Genomic DNA, 22,948 nt, shown 5'->3' with positions numbered 1-22,948 from the left:
AATTCTTCTATTGGATTAATAAAAGAGCTTCAAAATTTCACTGTTAATTGAGAAGGAAGGATATATATCTATCTATCTATATCACTACCATTGTGGTAGCCACAGGCAACAATGAAATTATTCTGCTTAAGTTATGATTAGAAACAAATAATACTTGATAACATATTTATGTAAAATAAATATTTTAATGAAAACTGACAAATCAAATGAGCCAATTTCAAAAGCAACGTTCTTTATGATAATCTCTGGGTCACTATAGTTGTTAGGGAATTAAGGTTACAAAAATGTTAATTAAACTCAAAGTAACGGCTACACTGGAAGACCCAAGATAACTTGGGCCTTCTGCAATTATCTTTGTTGAAACACAGACTCGGTGTTTTGCAAAGAAATCATTTGTTCTGCCTTAGTGAAGCTAATTATTCTCAGCATGCAACCACTGTTTCAAATTGCAAAAGGCGCAGCAGCCTTTGCTGTCTGTTGTAGGAATTAAACCCCAATCAAATGAGATAATGAAGTGCATACAAAGACTATGATACCACTTTTGCAATGCAGTAGAAATGAAAGCCATTTAAGGAAAGGTTTCAAAAATCATAATTTAGAGAGGAAAACGTGTAAAGCAAATGCTTATAATTGTATTTTAATTACTTATTGCATAGAGGTAAGCATCGGATTTATTTATCGCGTGGTTAAGACTCTTGTTAAAGACTGAAGAATATAGTGGCCAGCAGTCCGATATGAAGCTACACAGTGTGGGTGCTTTTTTAGTTTCATGGAAAACTAAGGAAATAGTACTTATTATATTCAGGATAAGCATATACACTTGCAGGAATTTCATGAGACTGTATTAAGAAAAGTTATTAGAGGGGGTGGGTGGAGGTGAAAGAGGGCATAGAGGGGATAAATGGTGATGGACAAAATAAAATAGTAAAAAAGAACATAGTTGTTAAAAATAGACCAGCATGCTGCTCCTTTGCACTTGTATGTTTGGAAATAATAAAATACATCAGTGCTTCTATTCGTTAAAAAAATACTGTCTGTGCTAACATCAGCCACACATCATTTAAAAATCTCTACTTTTTTGTATGTGTGTGAAACCTATTTTTTCCCTAAGAATACATAAACGATCAGTAGTCCCCATATATACATACTGAGCTATTAAAATATGGCATCATCTGGGTCTGGGTCCCATTTTACTGAAGAGAAATCTCTTGTAATTGAAACCCATTGAGTGAATACTTTGTTTGCTGTTTGGCTTTGTTGTTTGTTTTCTTCACACAAGCCTTTGTCAGTGACGTTTCCTGCCCCCACCAACACTACCTTTTAAACCACATGCGGTGAAATTAAGATGGATTATAGGTTTCAGCCCTTGCTCCTTACAGAGAAACCAGAGCAAGCTTCCCTTTGCAGCTGCCAAGAAAGCGCGGTCATCTCAGCAGCCCAGAATTGCACAAACAGCAGGATTCACACATCAGCGGCGACAACACAGAGCAGGGAGTTTCTGTTCATTACCCAGGCTGTGGGCTGCTGTCTGGGGGAGTTTATTCTGCAAAGTATCGATTGAGGATAATGCCCACTGTTAGTTCTTTACATGCCAACAGAACACCTGGGTATTAATTAGTAATAGGCTTTTCTTTTGACCCTGTGTTCTTCCTTCATATTACATTTTACGTTTGTTTACATAGTGCTGATCATGAGTATTATGTTGTCCTGGAGCCGAGGAATGTGGCAGTTTGACCAACACATGCAGTTCCAAGCTCAGTGCCATGCAGAGATGAAGGCTTAGTTAGTGAGACATGGTGTTTAAGTCACTTATCACCAGAGCTTGGCACAGTTCTTGGCACATAGTAGGGACTCGATAAACGTTTTCCCATTGGTTGAATGAATGTGTGAATTTTCATCAAAGGTTTGACTGGGGGACATAGAGATCACATAAGCACTGTAATAAAATAAGTGGGTACTATGAACTTTTCCATAACCACATCTGGGTCACGATGGGAAGGGCTTGGATCTAGATATTTGGCTTGGATGAGTTTGGTGGTGGTGCTCTCAAGTCAGTATTCCTATTTTTAATTTGGACTAAAAAAGTAACAACTTCAGAATATGCAAACAGCTGTGAGATGAGGTTTCTATCACTTTTCATTTAGAGACACATGTGTTTATAAGGGAATCCTATCCACACTCTCAACCTTCTTACATTGAGTGTTCACATCACAGCTTAGCTGCTTATGTTCATCTTTTCAGTTGAGGAAAGTAAAATTGGATGGTGAGCTATTGTTTAGCCAAAACTTCGTAGCTCTCAACCCATTATTCAACTTAGAAAGGAAAAAAAAAATTTAAATACCTTCTTTTTTCTTTTATTGTCATCTAGGATCTACTGCAAGTTTCTGTGCCACAGATTAACAAATGAAAAGTTATTTTCTTTGTAAGTTGCAAAAGGGTGCAGTTGTCATGTGCTGAGACAGGTTAGCATCTGTATCTCAAGGGAAAAACTTTTAGAAGTAGCAGATCTGCCAGTAGCAATTAATTAGAAAGCTTTTCATACTGTTTTCAGCTACGTACGTGTACCAGCAGCTTGAGAAAATTGGTAGTGATGTCTGCTGTCACCACAGGGTAGTACAATGGATGGAGCTAATTTAATGACGTTTGTTTTTCTTTTCTCGAAGTGTCATATCTTCATCTTACACTGAGCTTGGTTTTTCATTGTCAAATGGTGAATTCTGCATCACTATAGATGTTTTATTGCATTATAAGGCATGGTGTAGGAGATGTAAGCCTATCTCAGTCTGCAGGAACGAGTGTCCTTGCATTTGTGAATGCCAAGATGTGTTGAACAGCTGGTCTCTTTTCACCACCTACTAAGCTGAAGTATAAAGAAAGGCCATTCTCGTAGCAAAGAAAGATCTATCAACTTAAAATAATCAGTAGCAAGACTGTCAACAATATTTGTCAGTTTTTCCGAAACAAACATAACTTTATTTATTTATTTATTTATTTATTTATTTATTTATTTATTTATTTAAGTTTCTTTATTGTTGAAAATATTACAGATGCCCCTTTTTATCCCCATTGAATTGATCCCCTCCACCCCACATCCACTGCCCCCCCAGGCCTTCCCTATACCAATGTCTGTGTCCATGAGTTATGCTTATAAACGTGTAAGTTCTTTGATTAATCTCTCCCCACGCCCTTCCCCTCCCCACCTTCCCTCTGAGATCCCTCAGTCTGTTCCATGCTTCTGTGTCTCTGGATCCACTTTGTTCATCAGTTTATTTTGTTTTTTATGTTCCACATATGAGTGAGATCATGTGGTACTTGTCTTTCTCTGACTGGCTTATTTCACTTAGCATAATACTTTCTAGTTCCCTCCATGCTATGCCAAACAAACATAACATTTATTTATTTATTTATTTATTTATTTATTTATTTATTTATTTATTTATTTAATAAATTTATATGATAAATTTTTATCTCAAGGACAAGCATCAGCTTTTTAGTTCATTTATGGGTAATCATATATGCCAAGATTCATTCTTTCTCAGGAAAGCATTGCCCTTGAATTCATTCTGCATATCTGTCCTGGAACATTTGGACACAGTTGTTTCCCTTTCTAATTACTAAATTAAAGAACAATTCATTTTAAATTTTAGGAATATGAATTATATTTAAATTATTTCCTTCTTTTCATAAGTACTTGTCATGCATCTATTATGGACCTTGTACTATAAATAAAGTCAAAGTAGACAAGTATTTGTGTTTATTATATTTTTTCAGTACATAGTTTCTCTACAGAATCACTGATTTTCAGAAGCTGTCTCTAATTTGGACAAAACAAAATCAATAGGGAAATCATGGAATCCTACAACTTTCAAATTCATCACTAACCACATGGAAAAGTTGTTAAACCTGTGTGTTAATTTTTTCTTTTGCCACATAGTAGTATTTTCCCCACTTATTCCATCTGATGTGGAAGGTATAAATGACATTTAACATGTGAAAGTAATGGACAGCAATTAAATATTAAAGTTTTGTTTTAAAGCCAATTAGAAAAATATATAAGAAAAACAAAAATAGAAAATAAAGCAACAGACTCCCAATTAAACAGTTCTCCCCACTTCATTCTTAAACTCCACTAAAGCACCAATAGCAGGACTTAAAATGTATAAATACATAAGGCCAAATAGAACAGGAGAGGAAGACACAGCAGGTCCTCCAATAACATTTCATTCAACGTCATTTCATTATAATGTTGAAGTGATGCTGTAGGAACTTAACTCTTATTTATATCAATTAGCCTATGCAAAATCGGTTTTGTTATATGTTGTATAGCACAAAGTTTCAGGAGCTATCGATGACGTTGAGGACTTAGTGCAAAGAGAAGTTGTTATAAAGAAAAATAAATTGAAAGGTCTATAGAAGGTGATTATTAGAGTCAGCCTTAGGACAGAAAGTAAAACCTAGGGCTACTTATTACAAAGATAAAAAGTGAAATGTTTTATCTTTTAATAATTTGGTAGGTGTGGCAAGAAGGAAAGAATAGAAAGAAGCCTAAAATAAATTTTGTCTTCCCTAAATCTTGGTCAAGTATGACACCTAGAGGCCACGCAAACATAATTTTTTTTTTTTTTTTTTTTTTTTAATAAGGCAAGATGCATTTGTGTAGAGAAAAATATTTAAAATTTTTATTTCAAAATGGACATTGTTTGACACTACCCTATGTAACACTCTATGAATACTGTATATTCCTTCATTTACTTATTATGATTATTCATGAAAACTAATGGTATTAAAATAATTGAATTTTTGAGGATTGATTTTAAATGTTGGTACTAATCATTGAAAGTCATTATACATATGTTTTATAGGTTATGAAGTATGTTTCTATGCTTATGTTCTACTAAAACAGAAAACACGTGCATAGATATGTACATACCCTCCCCCACTCTCTGGTGTTGGAAAATGATAGAAAAATAATAAAGACAGATGAAAGGGCACCATATGAGAGGTGATAGGTTCAGGATCGTCTCATTTCTAAACATTAAAAAATATGCTTTGCATTTTTCATCCATTGGTTTGGAAAACTTTTATAGCCCTGGCTCATTAATACGTGAAGAGTTCCTTGAAAAATGATGAACGATTTACTTCATGGCAGGCTGTACAGATGGTCAATTTAATCTGCATCCTTGAGACTTCTCATGACTAAATTTTGACATCATGTCATTAAGCATTTGTATGCTATTTATATCATACTCTAGAAAACAAAGAATGCTATGTCTTGCTATCTTTTGCCGTCTATCAGTTTTATTGATAGGATTTACCCAACTGGGCACTATAGCTTTCACAAAGGAGCATGTATCTGAATATATATATCACTTCTGTCTCCTCAGAGACCCATACATTTTTGTCCTCAAGTGCAGTAACGACATTGTTATAGAACAGATATGTGGCAGTGGTGGAGACAGATGTTTATATGACTTAGTTTCTATAACCTTGTCCAGAGATGTCTTGAGTGCTGACTGTGCATTGTATGTTTGTTTGTGATCCTTAAGCCTTGTATAAATTGGAATTAAAAGAAGGAAATCAATTGTTGGCTATTTTAAAACACCGCTGCAGAATATCCACTCTAGTTGTGTATTTTAAGTGGCAGCAAATTTTAATTTAGAAGTGGCCCCTGGCTCTTAAGTACTATGCTTGAAATTGTGGCTATAATGTTTAAACTTTTCCCCAGTTGAGCAATTATTATACAACCATGGATAAATATAAAGATTAGAATCTTAAATTTTCTTCTGACATTAAGCTATTAAGTATAGCTTCTGATGACATTTCAAAGGGTTAAGTAATTACCCTGTATATTAAATTGTACTAAACTCCTTAGCTTCTCTATCTTCTGTTATTAATGAGTTTCTACTTGGTGAATTGATTTGGGGCTTCCCAAGAATACTTAGAATGGGCTGATATTGACAGAGTATTTCCCATTTGAAAGCCTCCCTGTGCCAGAATTAGAGGATTTCAGGGTTCAGGGCCCTTAGGGCAGCTGAGAAATAAAAACAGGATAGGAAAACACTGCCATTAGTGACACTGCAATTTTCCCTAAAAGGACAGAACCAAGCAGGTCCTATTTTCTTCTTTGGTGTAACTGTTTCTTGTTTGGTGTAACTCCTTCAGGGATCCATACATTAGTTAAGATCAGGCCTGCTTTGTATCCCTTATCAACCCCATAATCTTTTGATTGTGGCCTGTTTTTCACCAGTGAAGAAATAGTAATCCACACTAGCTTATCTCTCCTAATCACAGACTCACAGAGCCAGGGCTCCCTGAGCTTTTAATTCCCTCTTAGAGGCCTAACAGAGTGGAAAGTAAACAAAGAAGGAATTTGCAACCTTCCACGTTGCTAATTTCCTCTGATGTCAGAATACTTAAACAGGCAGGATCTGGGAATTATTTGATCAAACCTGCTCTTAATCTAATGCATGCAGAAGGGCTGTGTCTGGAATGATCTGGAAAATGACAGGCGTCCCAAGAGAGCTTTATGGAAGGTTTCCTCTTTCAGAAACAGTAGCTTCCTCCGTTTAAACTTTGGGGTTGGCTCTGCTGATGGAGTAAATTCATAAAAGCAGTTTTCTTGCTTTTTAAATTTTATTTTATTTCGCCAAATATTACTGACCGGATGTGAATAGTTTTCTTTGGCTTTCTGTTTGCAGCATTTTTAATTGGCTAAATGCCTTGCTATTATTGTAGCTTTGCTAGGAAATGAATTAATAAAAGGTCATAATTGGGGGGAAAGAAAGGAAGAGAAAGGGCAAAGCATTATCTGACCACACACATTCCTCTATTACTACTGGTTTCAGAAAGTGAAAACACAAAGAACAAAACACCCAAAACCATGAGTTTATTTAGATTACCTTTTTCTACACTCAGAGTTCAGAAAAATCAGTGCCAGGGATTTTTAAGTAAATAATTTACTAATTTGGAGATATCCCCAAAAAAGGAAACTCAGTTTTCCCTTTAACTTTACCCACAAGTGTCTGGCCTATTTCTGACAGAGAGAAGTTAGATAAAGAGAGAGCACTTTTATTGACTCCGTATCTGAAATACTGTTTTCGATTCGTGTTTGGAAAACGATACAACTAGATAGCATTGTGAATACTTTATCACATACTAATTCCGTTTTAAAATCTATTAAAACAATCTACTTGGATTTATCAGAGCAGCAGATCAATATCACTCATTTTTTTGGAGAATAGATGAAGTTAAAAACATTTTAAAAAGTGGTTAAGTGCATTTCGGCAGCAAGTAAACGCCTCTGTTGCTTTACTGTTTTTCACATCCGATCCTAAAGATCGCTCCCCCCCAAAAAAGTGACTCGGAAGACACGGCTGGAAGTGCATTATAAACACGAATGCTTTGTGTAACTCTCCCGTGCGCCAAGAAGAACATACCACTGGATCTAGCGTTTGGCTCATTGGACGAGGAAGGCTTTCAGTGCCTGCTATTTGTCACGCCGAAGCCTGTCGGGCGATGATTCTTTTTATTGGTGAAGCCTTCCAAACATATTTCATCACACCATGTGCACGGGAGCGCTCCGGGCGGGTATGTGGCATCTGGGCGCCCCGTGCGCTCCGCTCGGTTCCTCCCGCGCCCTCCGCTCCCTCCCCTCCCCCGGCCCAGCCCCTCCCTCCCCGCCGGGCGCGCCCCCTCCCCCGCGCCCTCCCCCTCTCCGGCTGGCGGGGCGCGCGGCTCCCAGACCCGCAGGACCTGCGCCGTCAGCCGGGCCCCCTGCGGACCGACCGCGGCCGCCCTCGCCGCTAGGACCCGCCACTGTGCGCGCGATGGCAGCCGCAGCAGCATCCCGGCCGGCGGCGGTGGCGGCCGCAGCCCCGGCCACCGCGGACGCTATTGTTCCCTGGTGGTAAAAGAGCTTTCCCTCCTTTTCATCGGAAACGAACAATAGCAGGGAAGAGCTCCGCGCTCGGCGCTCGCTCCGTGGGACGACGGTCCGAGGGCGAAGAAAAATTCCCCGGCGCCGCCGCCCGTGCCGGGGGTCTGGCGCCCGCAGCGGCCGCGAGCGGCATGGGGCTGCCGGCGAGGCGCGCGCCCCGGAGCCCGGGCGTCCTGCGGCTGCTCCCGCTGCCGCTGCTGCTGCTGTGCCCCGGCGCCTGCGGGGCCGCGGCTCCCGGCGAGGCGGAGGCGCCCGCGCCCGCGCCCGCGCCCACCCTCTATCTGTGGAAGACCGGTAAGTGGGACGGCGCTCCCCTTCTCCCCTCTGCACGGCCGGGCTCCGGGAGGGACCCCCGTGCTTCTCCATGGCCAGGGCGTGTGCGAGGCTCCTGAGATTTTTAAAAAAAAGTATGATTCGTATGCAGGAAGCAAATGAGGTCGCGTCCGATGCTAGTTGGAAAGAGAAACCTACCAACCAAGAGGCATTAGTGAGCCACCGGACAGATCTCAGCTCGCAGTTAGGAAGGACAGGCGGCCCGCGCCTTCGGTCGCGCAGCGTGTGTAACCTCTGGATTCCCCTTCCACTGGGAGTCTCTTAACTCTATTTCCAGCAACAAACAGTTTAACTCCCGCCTTTCAGTCTGTCTCGAGGCCGACTGTTTGCTCAGTGTCGTGACACAGATGGTTAGGGAACTGAATTTGTTCAAAGTGTAGCTTTGGGATGCGTGGGACACGTGGAAACCAGCCCCGCAGGAGCGGCTGACAGCCGAACGCAAACGGGGCTCCCACGAGCTCCCCGAGACCAGGGCAGAGCTTCCACTCCTAACGAGTGAATTGCAGGATTTTTAAGGTGCACGATTTTTAGGATGTTTAGGTTTAAACTTTTTCTGTCTGGGGAATTCTTTGGCTCTGTTTTCAACCGACCAACAAAAGCAGCAACTCCTTGCTCCTCTGAGCCTCCGGGCAAAGTGCTGACTAGAGGTCCTGGTGGGGCCGTGACAGGCAGGAAAACAATACCAAGTGAGGAGTTTCTACCCCCTCTCCAGCTGCTCCTTTCTCCTCTAAAGGACACTGAGAATTCTTCAGAGGACTCGGAACTTCTGGTGTTTATCGGAATAAAGTGAGAAACATAATTCCCGTGGCCTAGGGCTAGGGATGCATTCAGTCTCTGGGCAATGCCTAAGCGTTAAGAGGAGGGAGGAGAGAGGAGAGAGGAGGGAGCGTGTGCACGCATTCACCATGGGCTTGCAAACAAGTTAGAGAGTGAGTCTCTTTCTGTACTTCAGCTGTCTGGAGCCCTCTGCCACACAGACAGATCAGTCTACTCTACAGTTATACTGATATCCTGAATTTTTAAAGAAGTTACACCTATCCAGCTACAACTTAGTGAGATTGAACAGTTGACCACTAACTGATTTAAAGCTAATGTACATAATTTGCCTCACAGTGTTGCATGAGATATATGTATATACACACACAGACACACGCTGGTTTTTAGAAAAGTTCTTTGGATTAGTGTTAGCCGTTCTCGTTCGCACTTGCAGTTTACAGATCAGTTGATGAGTGGATATAGAGAAAATAAAATGAATTAATTTCAATTTAAAACAAAGAGTTGAAGATTTTCTCTAATTGAGCTAAAGCCATGATTTTACTTTTCAAAAGCTCAGTCATAGCAACAAACATGAATCAAACTATAATTTCCATTAAGTGGTATTATTTGGATGCTTGGTAAGAGCATCCCCAGGTAAGTGTTGGACAAAATAGTACTTGCCAGGTTGAAACTTGTGCTGTTAAAATAAGAGACAAGTGGTTATTCAGATAGAAGAAGAACCTAGGCAACATTCACTGTGCAGGAACTGAGGTGCCAATACCTGTCAACATAAATGTCACGGTGGGACCACAAGCCAATAAACAGTTTAAAATAGTGGAAAGCTGTCAGGAGCAAGGATATGGAGACCTTGGTTCCAGTAGCCATCTCAGCTCTTGCTAGCAGTAGGAGTGTTGGCAGTTTACTTAACTTTCAACCCTTAGTATTTTCAGCTGCTTATAAATATGGTGATACCTTCTCTAAATGTTCATAGCATTATGAAGAGCAAATGAGTTATGAGAAGTAATCTGTAAACTCCGCAGTTATATGCATGTTCAGATATAGATAAGCTAGTATGATGAAGATGAGCATGACATCTTTTATATGGTGATCCTTGGTTTGGTGAAAAAAAATGGCAAATTAAACTGGAGAGCAAAGTAATGACCTCTTTATTGCTTTTGAGAGGGAAAGGAGACTTTACCATATCTATAAAGGAATTGAGAGTAGTTATCTGAGGAACCAGGGGATATTTAAAGGGGAGAGATACATTGTAAATTAAAATGTAGAGATGACAGAATCATAAGTGCTCCCCATTTGATGAAAATAAAGACTCAGGAAGGAAATTGAGGAAGAAAATGAGTTGAGCTGGTCCAGGATATCTATTCCATTGGGATCAGCTTGGTCTTGGTACAGCAGATTATAGGGTGTCCCTTTCTTGGAGAGATCTTTGAAGTGATGTAGTGAAAGGTACACTGGATGAGAATCTGGGACAGACACTCTAACACTGTGTTTATCACCAACAAGCTGTAGGACATTGGCAAAGTCATTGAATGACTTTGGTTCTTGGTTTCCTATTTTGTAATATTTATTAACTAGAAACAATGATATCCAAAGGCCTTATCAGCCTGAACGTGCTTCAAATGTATCTACACATAAGCATATACATACACCATAAACATACATATATTCATAAATACACACCCATAGTGTATTGACATGTGTATATATATACAGATGTAGTATATACATGAGCATAATATATAAAGTTTCTGACACACAATATATAATGTATATTATATGAAAATCTAATGTATAATGTATATTATGTGAAAGTTTTATTAAGTCGACTGACAACAAAGAATTATTGAGGACTCACTGTGTGGCTTATATGAAGTCACTGTGTTAGTAGAAGCTGACTAGGATATTGTCATCCCTGCCCTCAAGAAACTCACAATTGAGTAATACTGTACATATACAACAATTACAACATGGCATACCATACTCATAAACAAAACACTATGAGAACAGAGAGGTTGTGTAGCGATAAAGGGGATGTGGAGGGTTTCAAAGAGGGGTTAATGTTGATCTGGATTTTGAAAGATAAGCTAGATTTTTTACTCGGGGAGGAACAGAATTCCATTCCAAGCAGAGGAAAGAGAGAAAATGAAAATGACAGGCATGACAATATTCCTGGGTCTTGGAAGTACTGTATGTAGCTCAAGTCCAGGATGTTTGATGGAAATGAATGGATTTAATGCCCATGAGGTGAGTTGGGGCCAGATTGTAAGCAAACCTGCAAACCATGGTGAAGATATTAGAGTTTAACCTACAAGCAGGTGGAAGCCATTGGAATCTTTGGGTAAATATTGACTTACTCTTTGCCCAGAATGGAGAGAGAGAAGGTAAGAGGCTAAAAGGTCAATAGGGAGAGAGACTGAGAGGCAAAGGGGAGCAAAACCATGACCATAGAAGTTATAGTGAAGGGTGAGTAGAAGAGGACCAAGGGTCACATTCTAGAAGTTTTAGCTGAGGTTTTAGAACACAGGGGGCACAGTTGTCTGCCAAGGAGAGGAGAAACTAAGGCCATCATGATCTCCGTCATGTCTGCACCCAGTTGGTTGAGATTTAAAGGGCTGCTTTGAGAGAGAAACTAGTGAAAGAGCTCGGGAACCTGTGGTCAGAACAGGTCCAAGGAGAATGGCAATAGGTCCTAAATGGAAGAAGATATTTTATGAAGGGGGTGGTGGCAAAACATATAAAAATAATTCTGAAAGGCTGGAAAGGGATTATGAAATATTTCAGAAAAGATCAAGGAAAAGGTGCGATAGTTAACAGTGTTTTGGGAAAGGACATTTTAAGTAGAGCGGTAGGGATATAAACTTGATTGAATAAAGATAGTGGAAAAGGTATATTATCAATAAAATTGAATAATGAAGTGGAATTTAAGTCTCTCCTCTACAGTGGGTTTATTTTTAACAGGGAAACCCAATAATATAGGATATTAAAATATTTATTAAATATAAAAGTTATGCAGGTCCTGGGTTCGGTTGCAGTCAGGGTATATGCGGGAGGCAACCAATAGATGTGTCTCTCTCCCATCAATGTTTCTCTCTCTTTCTCCCTTATATATATAAAAATTAAATGTTTCAACAGTTTTTCCCCAGTTATTTGAAAGGTAACTTTCAAGTTGCCTTTATGAGAATAATTGGAAAACATTATATGCACACTTTTATTATTGGAAGATGAATAATTAGTGTTACTGGTAAGTTACATTTTCACCTTTCAATATTCTAGAATATTGACTAATAATCATAATATTCAATAATAATTATGGCTAATTCACCTGGCAATTCCAAATTAACAGCATCAGTGCATGGAATAAAATGTGATTGACTTAACATGAGTCAGACAGAAAATAATGAATACATTCAACTTCTATCAATTTTTGTCATGGAGATATATTCAAAAAGTTCTTAATGAAGTAATTGAATTAATTTTTATAATAATGGGATTACATTGAAATTCAATAAATAGATACCTGCTAACCATTGTTCAGAATTCAGGTGGTGAGGGTATTTAAAGGTGTGAGTTTCTCTCAAGGAAATTATTTCTCATATTAAATGCTTCTGAAGTAGGTTCATTCAATACAAGATAATACTATTAATGACAACCGCTGTCTTTTACCTCCTTGAATGTGCATAAAATAATCCCCTGCTTCAATATAAATTAAAATAAGCGTTACCCTTTTTTTCTTTCATGTACTTGTACTAATATAAAATATTCTGCAATGTATGTGGAAAATTTTCAGTCCTTATCTTACTGTTCATTAATTAACAAAGGAGAGAGGGATGTCATTCCAGGTCGTAATAACAACAGTGTGGCATTAACCTAATAAAAGTGTTTTGCACTTCACTTGTGCTTACAGTTTTCCTTAATTTGGAATATGACACAGTTTGCTCATTAAATGAAGGCTGGGGATGGAGCAGAGTGGAAAGATTGTGGGCATCAGTGTCCTTATAATCCAGAGTAACATGGATAGAAATATATTCATGTTGCCTACAAAATTATTTCATCTCCCTGAATCTTCTTTTTCCTATCTCCAATATGGGTAAATAATATGTGTTCCATTGGGGTTTCCTGAGGATTAATTATGGTAACATGTAATGTACTAGTAGAGTGCTTGAGGCATATTAGACTTTAGTAAATGGTAGTTTTATTATTGCTGGTATTCTGATATAGAATACTATAGCTACTTAATTTTATGACCTGGAGCAAGTCCAGTAATGCGCATTAGCTTTCCCTAAAGCATCATTTTTTTTTGGTAAATGCACTAGCAATTACAAATTGGTACGGTTAGAGTGGGAGATACTCCAGCAAGTTATAGGGGGGCAGTGTGGCAGGATGCAAGAACACGGACCTCGGGACCAGACACACCAGTTTAAACCTTGCTGCTTCCTGACTGGTCAAGTTGCCTAAACTCTCTGACTTTGTTTTCTTACCTTAGAATGGTGACCGAAGTTCCGAAGTGAGAGGGCATTTGTGAAGTTTTAACAGGGAGTAAAGAGCAGGCATCTAGCACAAGGCCTTAAATATAGTAGACATTCCAAGATGTTTGTTCTCTTCACGTTCTTTGTCTTTTAATCTCCTAAATGACACAACTTGTAGGAATTAGACTGATCAAACACATTTATGTGTCTTCTCCAGCTAAGGGACACCATGGAAAACAAAACAAGTCTGGAAAGAAGTTATTTTATTATAGGCTTTTTTATTTTATTACTTTGGCACATATGTATACAGCGTGGACCAAAGACTATAAAAATCTTTTAAGCAGCGGATTCAGGATGAATTATTTTTTTAGAATTTTTTAAAACTGCATTTTGTTTTGTGTCTCAGGGTATTTCTCAAGAATCTGAAATTTCACATTCTTGCAATTAACATCGTCACATAGGCCTTCCAAGTTAAATTATTTTTTAGTAGAATTGTTTGTGGTTTACGCATTGTTTTGTTTTACTTGTTCAGTGATTATTTAAATAAACTTAAAAATGCCACAGTTTATGTCTTGTTTCCTACCCTTCTTTCTTAACATACATAATACAGTTAGTGATCAAAATTCATTAATTATTTGGATCAAAAAGTCAAATGTTCAGGTGGTTTTCTGAAGCTGTACTATCTCCATGGACTGTGGTAACTCAGGTCACTCGTTATGTAACTGTAGGTAGCTACTTGGTTTGCAAAATGATGGAAGCCCGAGTCAGGACTGGTATTAAGAGTGCTGTAGAGCAGCACACACCCAGACTTTTTCTATGTATTGTTGCCATATAAGAAACTGGCTGGATGTCGGTGGGATGAGATGCTGACATTCTGATTAGGGCGTTGGGGAAGTGTGGTGTGCTTCGAAACCTTTTAGGAGGCCACGGAGCCCCTCCTCTGACATAAGTTAGAATGGTGACACTGTGCAGGGGATCTCTCTGGAAAGTGGCAAGTGGAAGCCTCACAGTCTAGCAAATATATGGAACAGGCTCCCTTGGAATTAACATAAAGGCACATTAGAGTGGTCCTTAAGGAAGAAGCATTGAGGAAGAAGCAATGGGGAAAATACAGCTTTCCTATCACAAGAATATCACAGAGCATGAGTTAGAGGTGCTAATGAGTCATAAGGTAGAGATTTTTCCTAAGAGTTTTACTCTTGACATTGCAGAATGCATTAAAATGATGGATGAATGATGAAGTTGCTTTTAATCCCCAGGTACCCAAGCAAAAAGAAAAGTAATATTTAGAGGAAGTGATATAACAATTAAAAAACACATTGGGAAAGTGTGGGGGAAACATAGCAGAAACTATGTGAAATCATAATCTTTCTTTTATCGTTCTTATTGTTACCATATTATTATATTAACGTTATATCATGAGAAAAGAAATGAAATGAGGGGCAGATGTGAAAAAGCACAAATGTGCTCCTTTATATAGATAATAATTTTCAAATGACACATATAATAGAGCAATGTTCGAGTGGGAGGGGTGTCTTTGCCCAGGAGACATCAGAGAGATGGTCCACATGGAATTTACTGAGTGACATCAGTAAATTCAGGAGAGGCTATGCATCACTGCTAAAACTTGGGGAGAAAGTGAGGCATTATAAGAGAGCAGCACAACAAGGAGAGAAAAGAGAAAACAGGCAAATCATCTGCATTATTTTAAAGTTATATTTAATGTTCATACTTTATGATAGGTTTCACCCTAATGTACATTTTATGGTTTTGGACAAATATGTAACGACATGTATCCACCAATACATGCATCCACCATAAAGTGCCATACGGAGTAGTTTCAGTGACCTAAAAGGTCTCTGTGCTTCAGCGATTCATTCCTCCATCTCTCTCTCTCTTCCCCTAAATCCATGGTAACCACTCACCCTTTTTCTGTCTCCATATTTAAGCTTTCTCAAGAATGTCATGTAGTTGATATAATAAAGTATGTAGCATTTTCAGATTGGCTTCATTCACGTAGTAATTAGCATTTAAGTTTTCTCCATGCCTTTTACTGGCCTGATAGCTCATTTCTTTAATAATTGAATAATATTCCATTGTATGGATGTAGCACAATTTATCCGTCGTCCTGTTGAAGGTCATCTTTGTTGCTTCCAAGTTTTAGAAATTATGAGTAAAGCTGCTATAAACATACACAAGTAGGTTTTTGTGTGGACATAAGTTTTCAGCTCCATTGGGTAAATACCAAGGGACACGATCACTGGATCATATGTTAAGAGTATGCTTAGCTTTGTAAGGAACTACCAAACTGTCCTCCAAAGTGGAGGTATCATTTTCATTCCCACCAGCAGTGAATGAAAGCTCCTGGTGCTCCACATCCTCGCCGGTGTTTTGAATTTTTGCTATTTTAATAGGTGTGTGTGCTTGTATCTCATTGTTGTTTTATTTTGCTATTCCTAATGACCTAAGATGCTGAGCATCATCTTTTCATCTACTTACTTGTCATTCATATGTCTTCTCTGGTGAGGGATCTGCATTCTTTCTATAACATGAAGAAGAGTAGCCAGAGTGGGTATAACTTATGCGACAATCTGAAGTCTCAATCCAGACTGGGCTGCACATGCTATACTTCTTGTTGCCCTGATGATATGACCCACACTAAAGACAATTGTTTCATAAAGAGAAGACACTCATGGAAGTTAAGTAAAGAATAAAGAATAAGTGGAGATGGGTCTAAACTTTGTCTAGTTTGTTCCACCTTGAGGGGAACACCTTGGGAGAGAGTTTGGGAGTGATGAACAGTACCTTGAAATGAAAGAAAATGGTCTGCTATAATAAAGGTTAAATAGAACTTGCAAACTTGTGAGATTTTCAAGTGCACAATACACGTGCTGTATTGCTAGCCGACTGTGGTGTGGTTGATAAATCTTGTAGTTGTATTTGCACTTCTCCTTGCTCTTGCTTGGAGGAAGCCATGGGCTGGTATGAGACTGAGCTCCAGTATCCTCCTGAACTTCTGGGAAGCTGTGGAGGTCCACTGTCCTGAACCCCTAGTAAGCTGACCTGGGCGCCGAGTTGTCAAGGCATCCTGCTGCTTAGATTGTTCCCACAGAGCTCCCAGTAGACACCAAGTGTTGAGCACACCCAGAATGGTGGTAGCAGAACAGTGACTCAGAAGTGGGTAGTTTGTGTGTGTACATAGGGGTCAAAATACAAGATAGTATGGAATTAGCTAACCTAGAGCTATAGAGCGAGCTTGATGGAAAATTAATTTTCCCAAGCAAATGTATTAGGTACAAGGCATTGACTTTGTAGTTGGAATAATTTAATTTATGGTATATGGCCAATGCAGGGATTTCTGATTGTGCCACACATTCTGGATTAAAAGTTATCCCTTGGATTATAATAGCAGTAGCATAACAGGACATTCTGAGTATTGTAGATGGATGTGTTTGCAAGTATGTTCTGTAATGTGTCTGCTGAAGAATGGCATCAGAACACAGATAGTGCTTATTTGAGTTGCACTATTTAAAGAGTATTTTTGCTTTCTCTACTAAAATCTGAGAGTGCAACTGTAAGTGGCAGGGGGTCCACTGCATTCAGGTACTTCTCCTTGACAGTGAAAGAGATTAGTTGCAAAGAATTGAACCCATGGCTTGAAATGCAAGAAGCAATAATTGCAAAGTAGTTAAATAAATATTTGTGTACATCTGCATGCATTTAATAAATAATATGAGATGTTCAAGAATAAAATTTTGACTGAGACAGAATGGCCTAATTTTGTAATTTATTAAGCATAAGATCTGTAAACTCTCATTGTCTCTTGTCCCTCAACCATACCATAGGTCCGATATTAGTATCTACCTCTCCAGTTTATTTTATAGATAACTTGAGATAAGCCTAGAGACCACTTAGGTGGTGCCTGGCATGTGTCAGTGCTCAGTCAGTGTTATCTCTTAGTGTGATCCTGGTGTGAGCTGTGGGTGCCTCCTCTCTGGGCCTGAGGTGGTCTCCTGTGTCTGCCTACATCTCCTTGATAATTCCTTTTTAAAGCTGCTTATGCCTCTCAAACTTCTCAGCCTCCCACACTGCTCTTTCTTCCACCTGCTGTCAGAGCTGACAGCCCAGTTGCACAGCCCTCAGCTTTGCTCCTTTGAGAGTTGTTCAAAGTGTTGTTTTAAAACACAGAGACATTCTACCTTAGTGTTTTATTTTTCTTTGTGATTGTGCATATCTTTGCCACGCAGGAAATACCGGAGGTGTGACTTTCTAAGTGGGATTGTACATTACAAAATTCCTTTGTGTGGAAACACCTAAAAATATTCTTGACAAGACTTTTGTGGCCTGTGATGCTATGAATGAAAGGGTGTAGGAAGTCTACAATGATCTCCCAAAGTCCCATTTCCTTTCCTTAAAGTAGATCTCTCTCTCTCTTTTTCTCTCTCCCTGTATATATATGTATATGTACCTGTTATGTATGTACTATGTATATATATTTGCACATGTCATATATATGATCTGCATATATATATACATATGTCCTATATATATAAACATCCTTATGTACACATCTCAATATATGTGGTTCCAAATCTTCTGAAGGATACTAAAATGTTTCTTAACTTGGAGGAGAGATAGTTACTTAATTGTTTCATGCCCATTAGAAACTATTTGTACATTCTCTAAAATGTATATAGCATTGGCAAACTGATGATAGAATTACAATAGTAAATTTTTTTATTTATTTTTTAAATATATCTTTATTGATTTCAGAGAGAGGAAAGGAGAGGGAGAGAGAGAGAGAGAAACATCAACGACAAGAGAGTCATTGATCGGCTGCAGCCCGCAACCCGGGCATATGCCCTGACCGGGAATCAAACCCTGATCACCTGGATCCTAGGTAAACGCTCAACCGCTGAGCCACGCCCAGCCAGACTACAATAGTAATTTAATACGCCATGGCCAGCATACTCACACACATTTATTTATCTAGATACATAAATACATAAAACATACATGCACATGCAAATAGCACAATCATTTATGACTAAATTACTACACAGGACTTCATAACTTACCTGGTATTGCGGAAATTATTATACCTCCTCAAATATGTTTTAAATTTGGTATTTATAGTGGTGACTTTAAAAAATATGTGCAAGTATGAATACTGAGCAATGTCTTCAAACTACAGTGTTGGCACAAATTTCCAAGAAGTACTTTTTTCCTAAGAGCATCTGCCTGCCAGCATATCAATGAATATCATTTATATAAAATATTACTTGTAAATATTTTATGTTGATGATGACATTAAGGCAGGACTGGTAACAAAACTGGTGAAATAATATGGATTCACTATTTTTTGTGTGTGTATAATAATGTCTATATATTTTCTTATAAAAATAAAGTTCATTCAGGGCCACTGCATTCAGTTTGTGTAGATCAGGTTCGATTAAGCAAAACTTGCAGGCACTTAGTGCCTATTTTATGCCAAGTTCTGTGCTTGGTACTGGGAAGCAAACATGAATATTATATGGACCCATCCCTCCCAAGTTCCCTATTGTGTAAATAAGTAATTCTTGTCTAGCGAACTGCTTGTAAAAACGGAAGCATATAGCCCTTGTCAGTGTGGCTCAGTGGTTGAGCATCATTCCATGCACCAAAAGGTTGCCGGTTTGAGTTCTAGTCAAGGCACATGCCCAGGTTTCGAGACTGATCCCCAATTGGGGTGCATGCAGGAGGCAACGGATCGATGTTTCTCTCTCAGATTGATGTTTCTCTCTCCCCCTTTTCCTCTCCCTTCCTCTCTCTCTAAAATCAATAAAAACTTTTTTTTAAAAAAAGAAGCATATGCATATACACATACAAGAACAGAGAAGGGGCGATTATCTTGCAGAAGGAGATAGGAAAGGGAAGATTTCATAAAACACAAGTTTGAACAATAAACAGTTTATAAAATGGACAAAGGGAGAATTCCAGGCAGAGAGGAGCAATTGGGAAGGAGTTAAATGACATGCATGTCCAGGGACAGCAAGTTCTGAGACATAAAAGGCAGGGAATGAGTTGGGGTGGGAAGAAGGGAGTGTGAGGACCACACAGAATCAGCCACAACCAGGAGCCTGGCCTTGGTTTGCTGTTGTTCGATTTATGGAATCTGGGAGCCCAAGTCTATTTGGATTGATACAGTATTACCAAGAATAAAAGAATATGTTTGCAAATGTTAAGTCATAGGTGAATTCATGAATTTTAGAAGATTCTTAATTGTATAAATGAACTATTTTATTTCTCCTTACAAACTGTCTATGAGAAATGCTACCTTTAGTTAAAGCTAATTAAACATATTTATTTCAATAGTGGGGTATCCTTTCTGGCTTTTGTATATAAGGGTGATTTAATATTTTATTTTTTCCTCTATAGTTTTGATTAGACCAATATTGAAATGAATAAGCCTTAAATCTGTGTGCTCTTTCTCCGTTGGGGTCAGTGACAGGGAATATAAATGAGTGATGTGGACCAGGCCTAGTGTAAAAGTTGGTTGTACTAACTTGTCTGTGTGGACTGGGTTAATTAAAGAGTCAACACCACTCCTCTACCCTGCTGTGGGTGTATTACCTGCCATCATTTAGAGAGGGGGTCCAACTGAAAAAACAGTCTCAAAAGGAACAACACCGTTGACCACATACAATATCTAGTGAGCCAAAGTTAGATTACGGGGTACTAGTTTACAACCTTTGCCTTTGGCAATCATATCAGGTCTTTTAAAAAATCTGAAGCTTAAATATAGGGGCAGAAAAGATATTTAAAATACTTTTTTGAGTTTTAGGGAGTGACTCCATGAGAATATGTGTAACATCAAAATCAAATTAAAGTGTCTGCACAGCCCTGTTTCCAGCCAACAACAGTCCCCTCCACTTCTCTACACTCTGGGCTCCATTAGTTCTCATTAGCTAAGGGGCCCTGTGGAATGAGGGGAGCTGGGGGCGAGGCATCACAGAAGGGCAGTGCCCAAAGATCCTGGGGTTCATTCTACAAAACAGCTTCTGACGGTCTGCAGTGGTGACTCCACATCTCTAATGGGCGAGTCATCGAAATGGGTTTGGATTTATGGAGTCAGATAATTCACAAGGAAAGCTGTGGCTGCCGCCAAGGAAAATTTCTCTCCCTGTCTCTTACTGCAAGATTTAGTGTAACTTCTTCAGTTCCCTTGGCTTGTTTTATAAGGGAACTGGCTTTGAGCTGCTTCCGCTGGGAAATGCCACAAGGAGAGAATAAATATTCTAGTGCGACGGGGTGGCCTCTCAGCCTTGGCTGGTCAAGCGCCACTCCACCGCGAACAGCCTGACGTCCCACAGCGTGATGACAGTTTCAGAGCTTTCAAGTTCATTCTCCTCAGAGTTATTCTCTATCATGACAGAGTCATCTGCAGGTAAATTAACTTGGTCCTTTAATGCAAGTGTGAAAGTTGGAGGACAAGGCGATTCTTGCACCACGTCCTGATACATAAGATGGCTCTGCTTTGTTGGCCGTATGCAGAATATTGGAATTGCTATCACAGACCTAGTTTTTAACAGCTTTTGGGATATAATTTAGATACCACGCAATTCACCTGTTTAAAGTGTACAATCCAGTGGCTTTTAGTATATTCACACAATTGTGCACCCTGATCACAATCAATTTTAGATCGCTTTTATTACTCCAGAAAGAAATCATGAACCCCTTCGCCATCACCCCAAACGCCCATTCCTCCCTGTCAGGCCCAGCCCTAGGCAAATACTAACCTACTTTCGTCTTGTAGATTAGCCTATTCTGGACATTTATATAAATGAGTCATGCCGCGTATATACTCTTTTGTGACTGGATTCTTTTATTTAGCATGTTTTCAAGGTTCATTCACCTTGTAGCATGTATCAGTACACCCCATTCCTTTTTACTGCTGAATAATATTCCATTGTAGGGATAGGCCACATTTTATTTATTCATTCATCAGCTGATGAAAATTTGAGTTTCCACTTTTTGGCTATAATGTATAATGCTGCTTTGAACATTTGTATATAAAGTTTTGTATATTTTCACTTCTCTTTGCTAGGTCTTGGGGTGACTATGTTTAATCTTAAGGAAATGCCAGAATTTCAAGGACTCTTAAGGAACTGCCAGACTGAGCCATATTTTTTGGCACAGCATAATATACATTGTGTCTTCTGGGAACTTCAGTGATGATGTAGTTGTCATATGAAAAAAATACATTAAAGTTCCAATAAGGATAAACTTGTATAATTAGAAGGTAAGTAGTAGAAAATATAGAAAAGTGCTTTAGGGGACCTAGTTCAAAGAATTAAAGCACATTTAGGAGAAAATGTGCTGAAGTAGTCGTGAGCACACTTGATAGTACCTGGAAGAAACTCCTTTTGGGTTTTTAATCTGCTCATATAGTGAAGGCCTCAATAAAGAGAAAAAAGCAAAGTTGTTGAGGTGAGCATGCTGTGATGACTTAAAGAGAGGATGACTTAACATGTGTTTAAAATGAACAGGGAAATCGAAGTGAGACTAAGGAAAAATGTAAAATGTTAGTGCACTTTAGAAGTTGCCCATCAGAAGTTGTGAAAGCACAGCTCAGCGAATGTAACGGCAGCGCCCGCTTGTGTTCTCCTGGTGACCCGCGTTCGCCGAGCACGCGTGTTCTTTCGCGGGGTTCTCACGACTCCTTCCCGCATAGGGCAGCAGGTAGTGCTCTTTGCCCCTGATGAGAGCACACTCAGGTGCCCGAGGTCAGCTGATTGGACCTGAACCACACTTTTACTCGACGACTAGCAGCCAGGGCCATGGTCTGGTTTCCTTTATGCTACGGCATTTGCAAAAATAATAATGTTATACAAAACACTGGAAAAGATATTCCTGGCATTTTAGAAGCAAAGGTTGAAGAAGCACAGGTTAGGGGAAGTAATCTTCGCCAGTGTGAAAAGTAAGCTGAAAACACTTAAATGAGCACAATATGCTATAAATAATAGGCAGTGACAGAAACTTAGGTTTAATACTTCAGACAAGCTTAGGGAAATACGATAAATGATTACACATCTGTGTTTTGATGTTTCATCTATTCAGTGTCTTAACTGAGCATTCGACAGGGTTCTTGAGATTTTAACATTTATTTTCAGAGCTATCTCCAATTTGTGACATAGAATAATAATATATTTAATCTAAACGATTCATTGCCCTATAATCGAATGGAAACATATGCTCGTATTTTTTCATGATGCAATGAATCTTAACATAGAAAAATACAAAGGGCTGCTTCAAGTCATAACTCAGTATTTAGTTTCAGTAAATTGATGCTATCACTTAAAAAAAAAAAAGTAATGTAGATTTAAACTGGATTTTCTTGACAGTTTAACACAGGGATTTATACTGAGCACCATACAACAAAAAATCCTAAATTCCACTT

General features: G+C 38.9%; 1 protein-coding gene across 1 annotated transcript in view; it reads left to right on the top strand.

Moving 5' to 3' along the window:
• Positions 1-7,814: 7,814 nt before the first annotated feature.
• The window catches only part of THSD7A (thrombospondin type 1 domain containing 7A), a 309,979-nt gene continuing 294,845 nt past the window's right edge, over positions 7,815-22,948 (top strand). Inside the window, exon 1 of the mRNA XM_081147876.1 lies at positions 7,815-8,230. Coding sequence (XP_081004002.1) covers positions 8,068-8,230 — 163 coding nt within the window. The 5' untranslated portion in view covers positions 7,815-8,067. The remainder of the gene's footprint in view (positions 8,231-22,948) is intronic.

Source organism: Miniopterus schreibersii, assembly GCF_964146895.1.
Source record: "Miniopterus schreibersii genome assembly, chromosome: 9".
NCBI lineage: Eukaryota > Metazoa > Chordata > Mammalia > Chiroptera > Miniopteridae > Miniopterus > Miniopterus schreibersii.
This window is presented reverse-complemented; position numbering and strand designations above follow the sequence as displayed.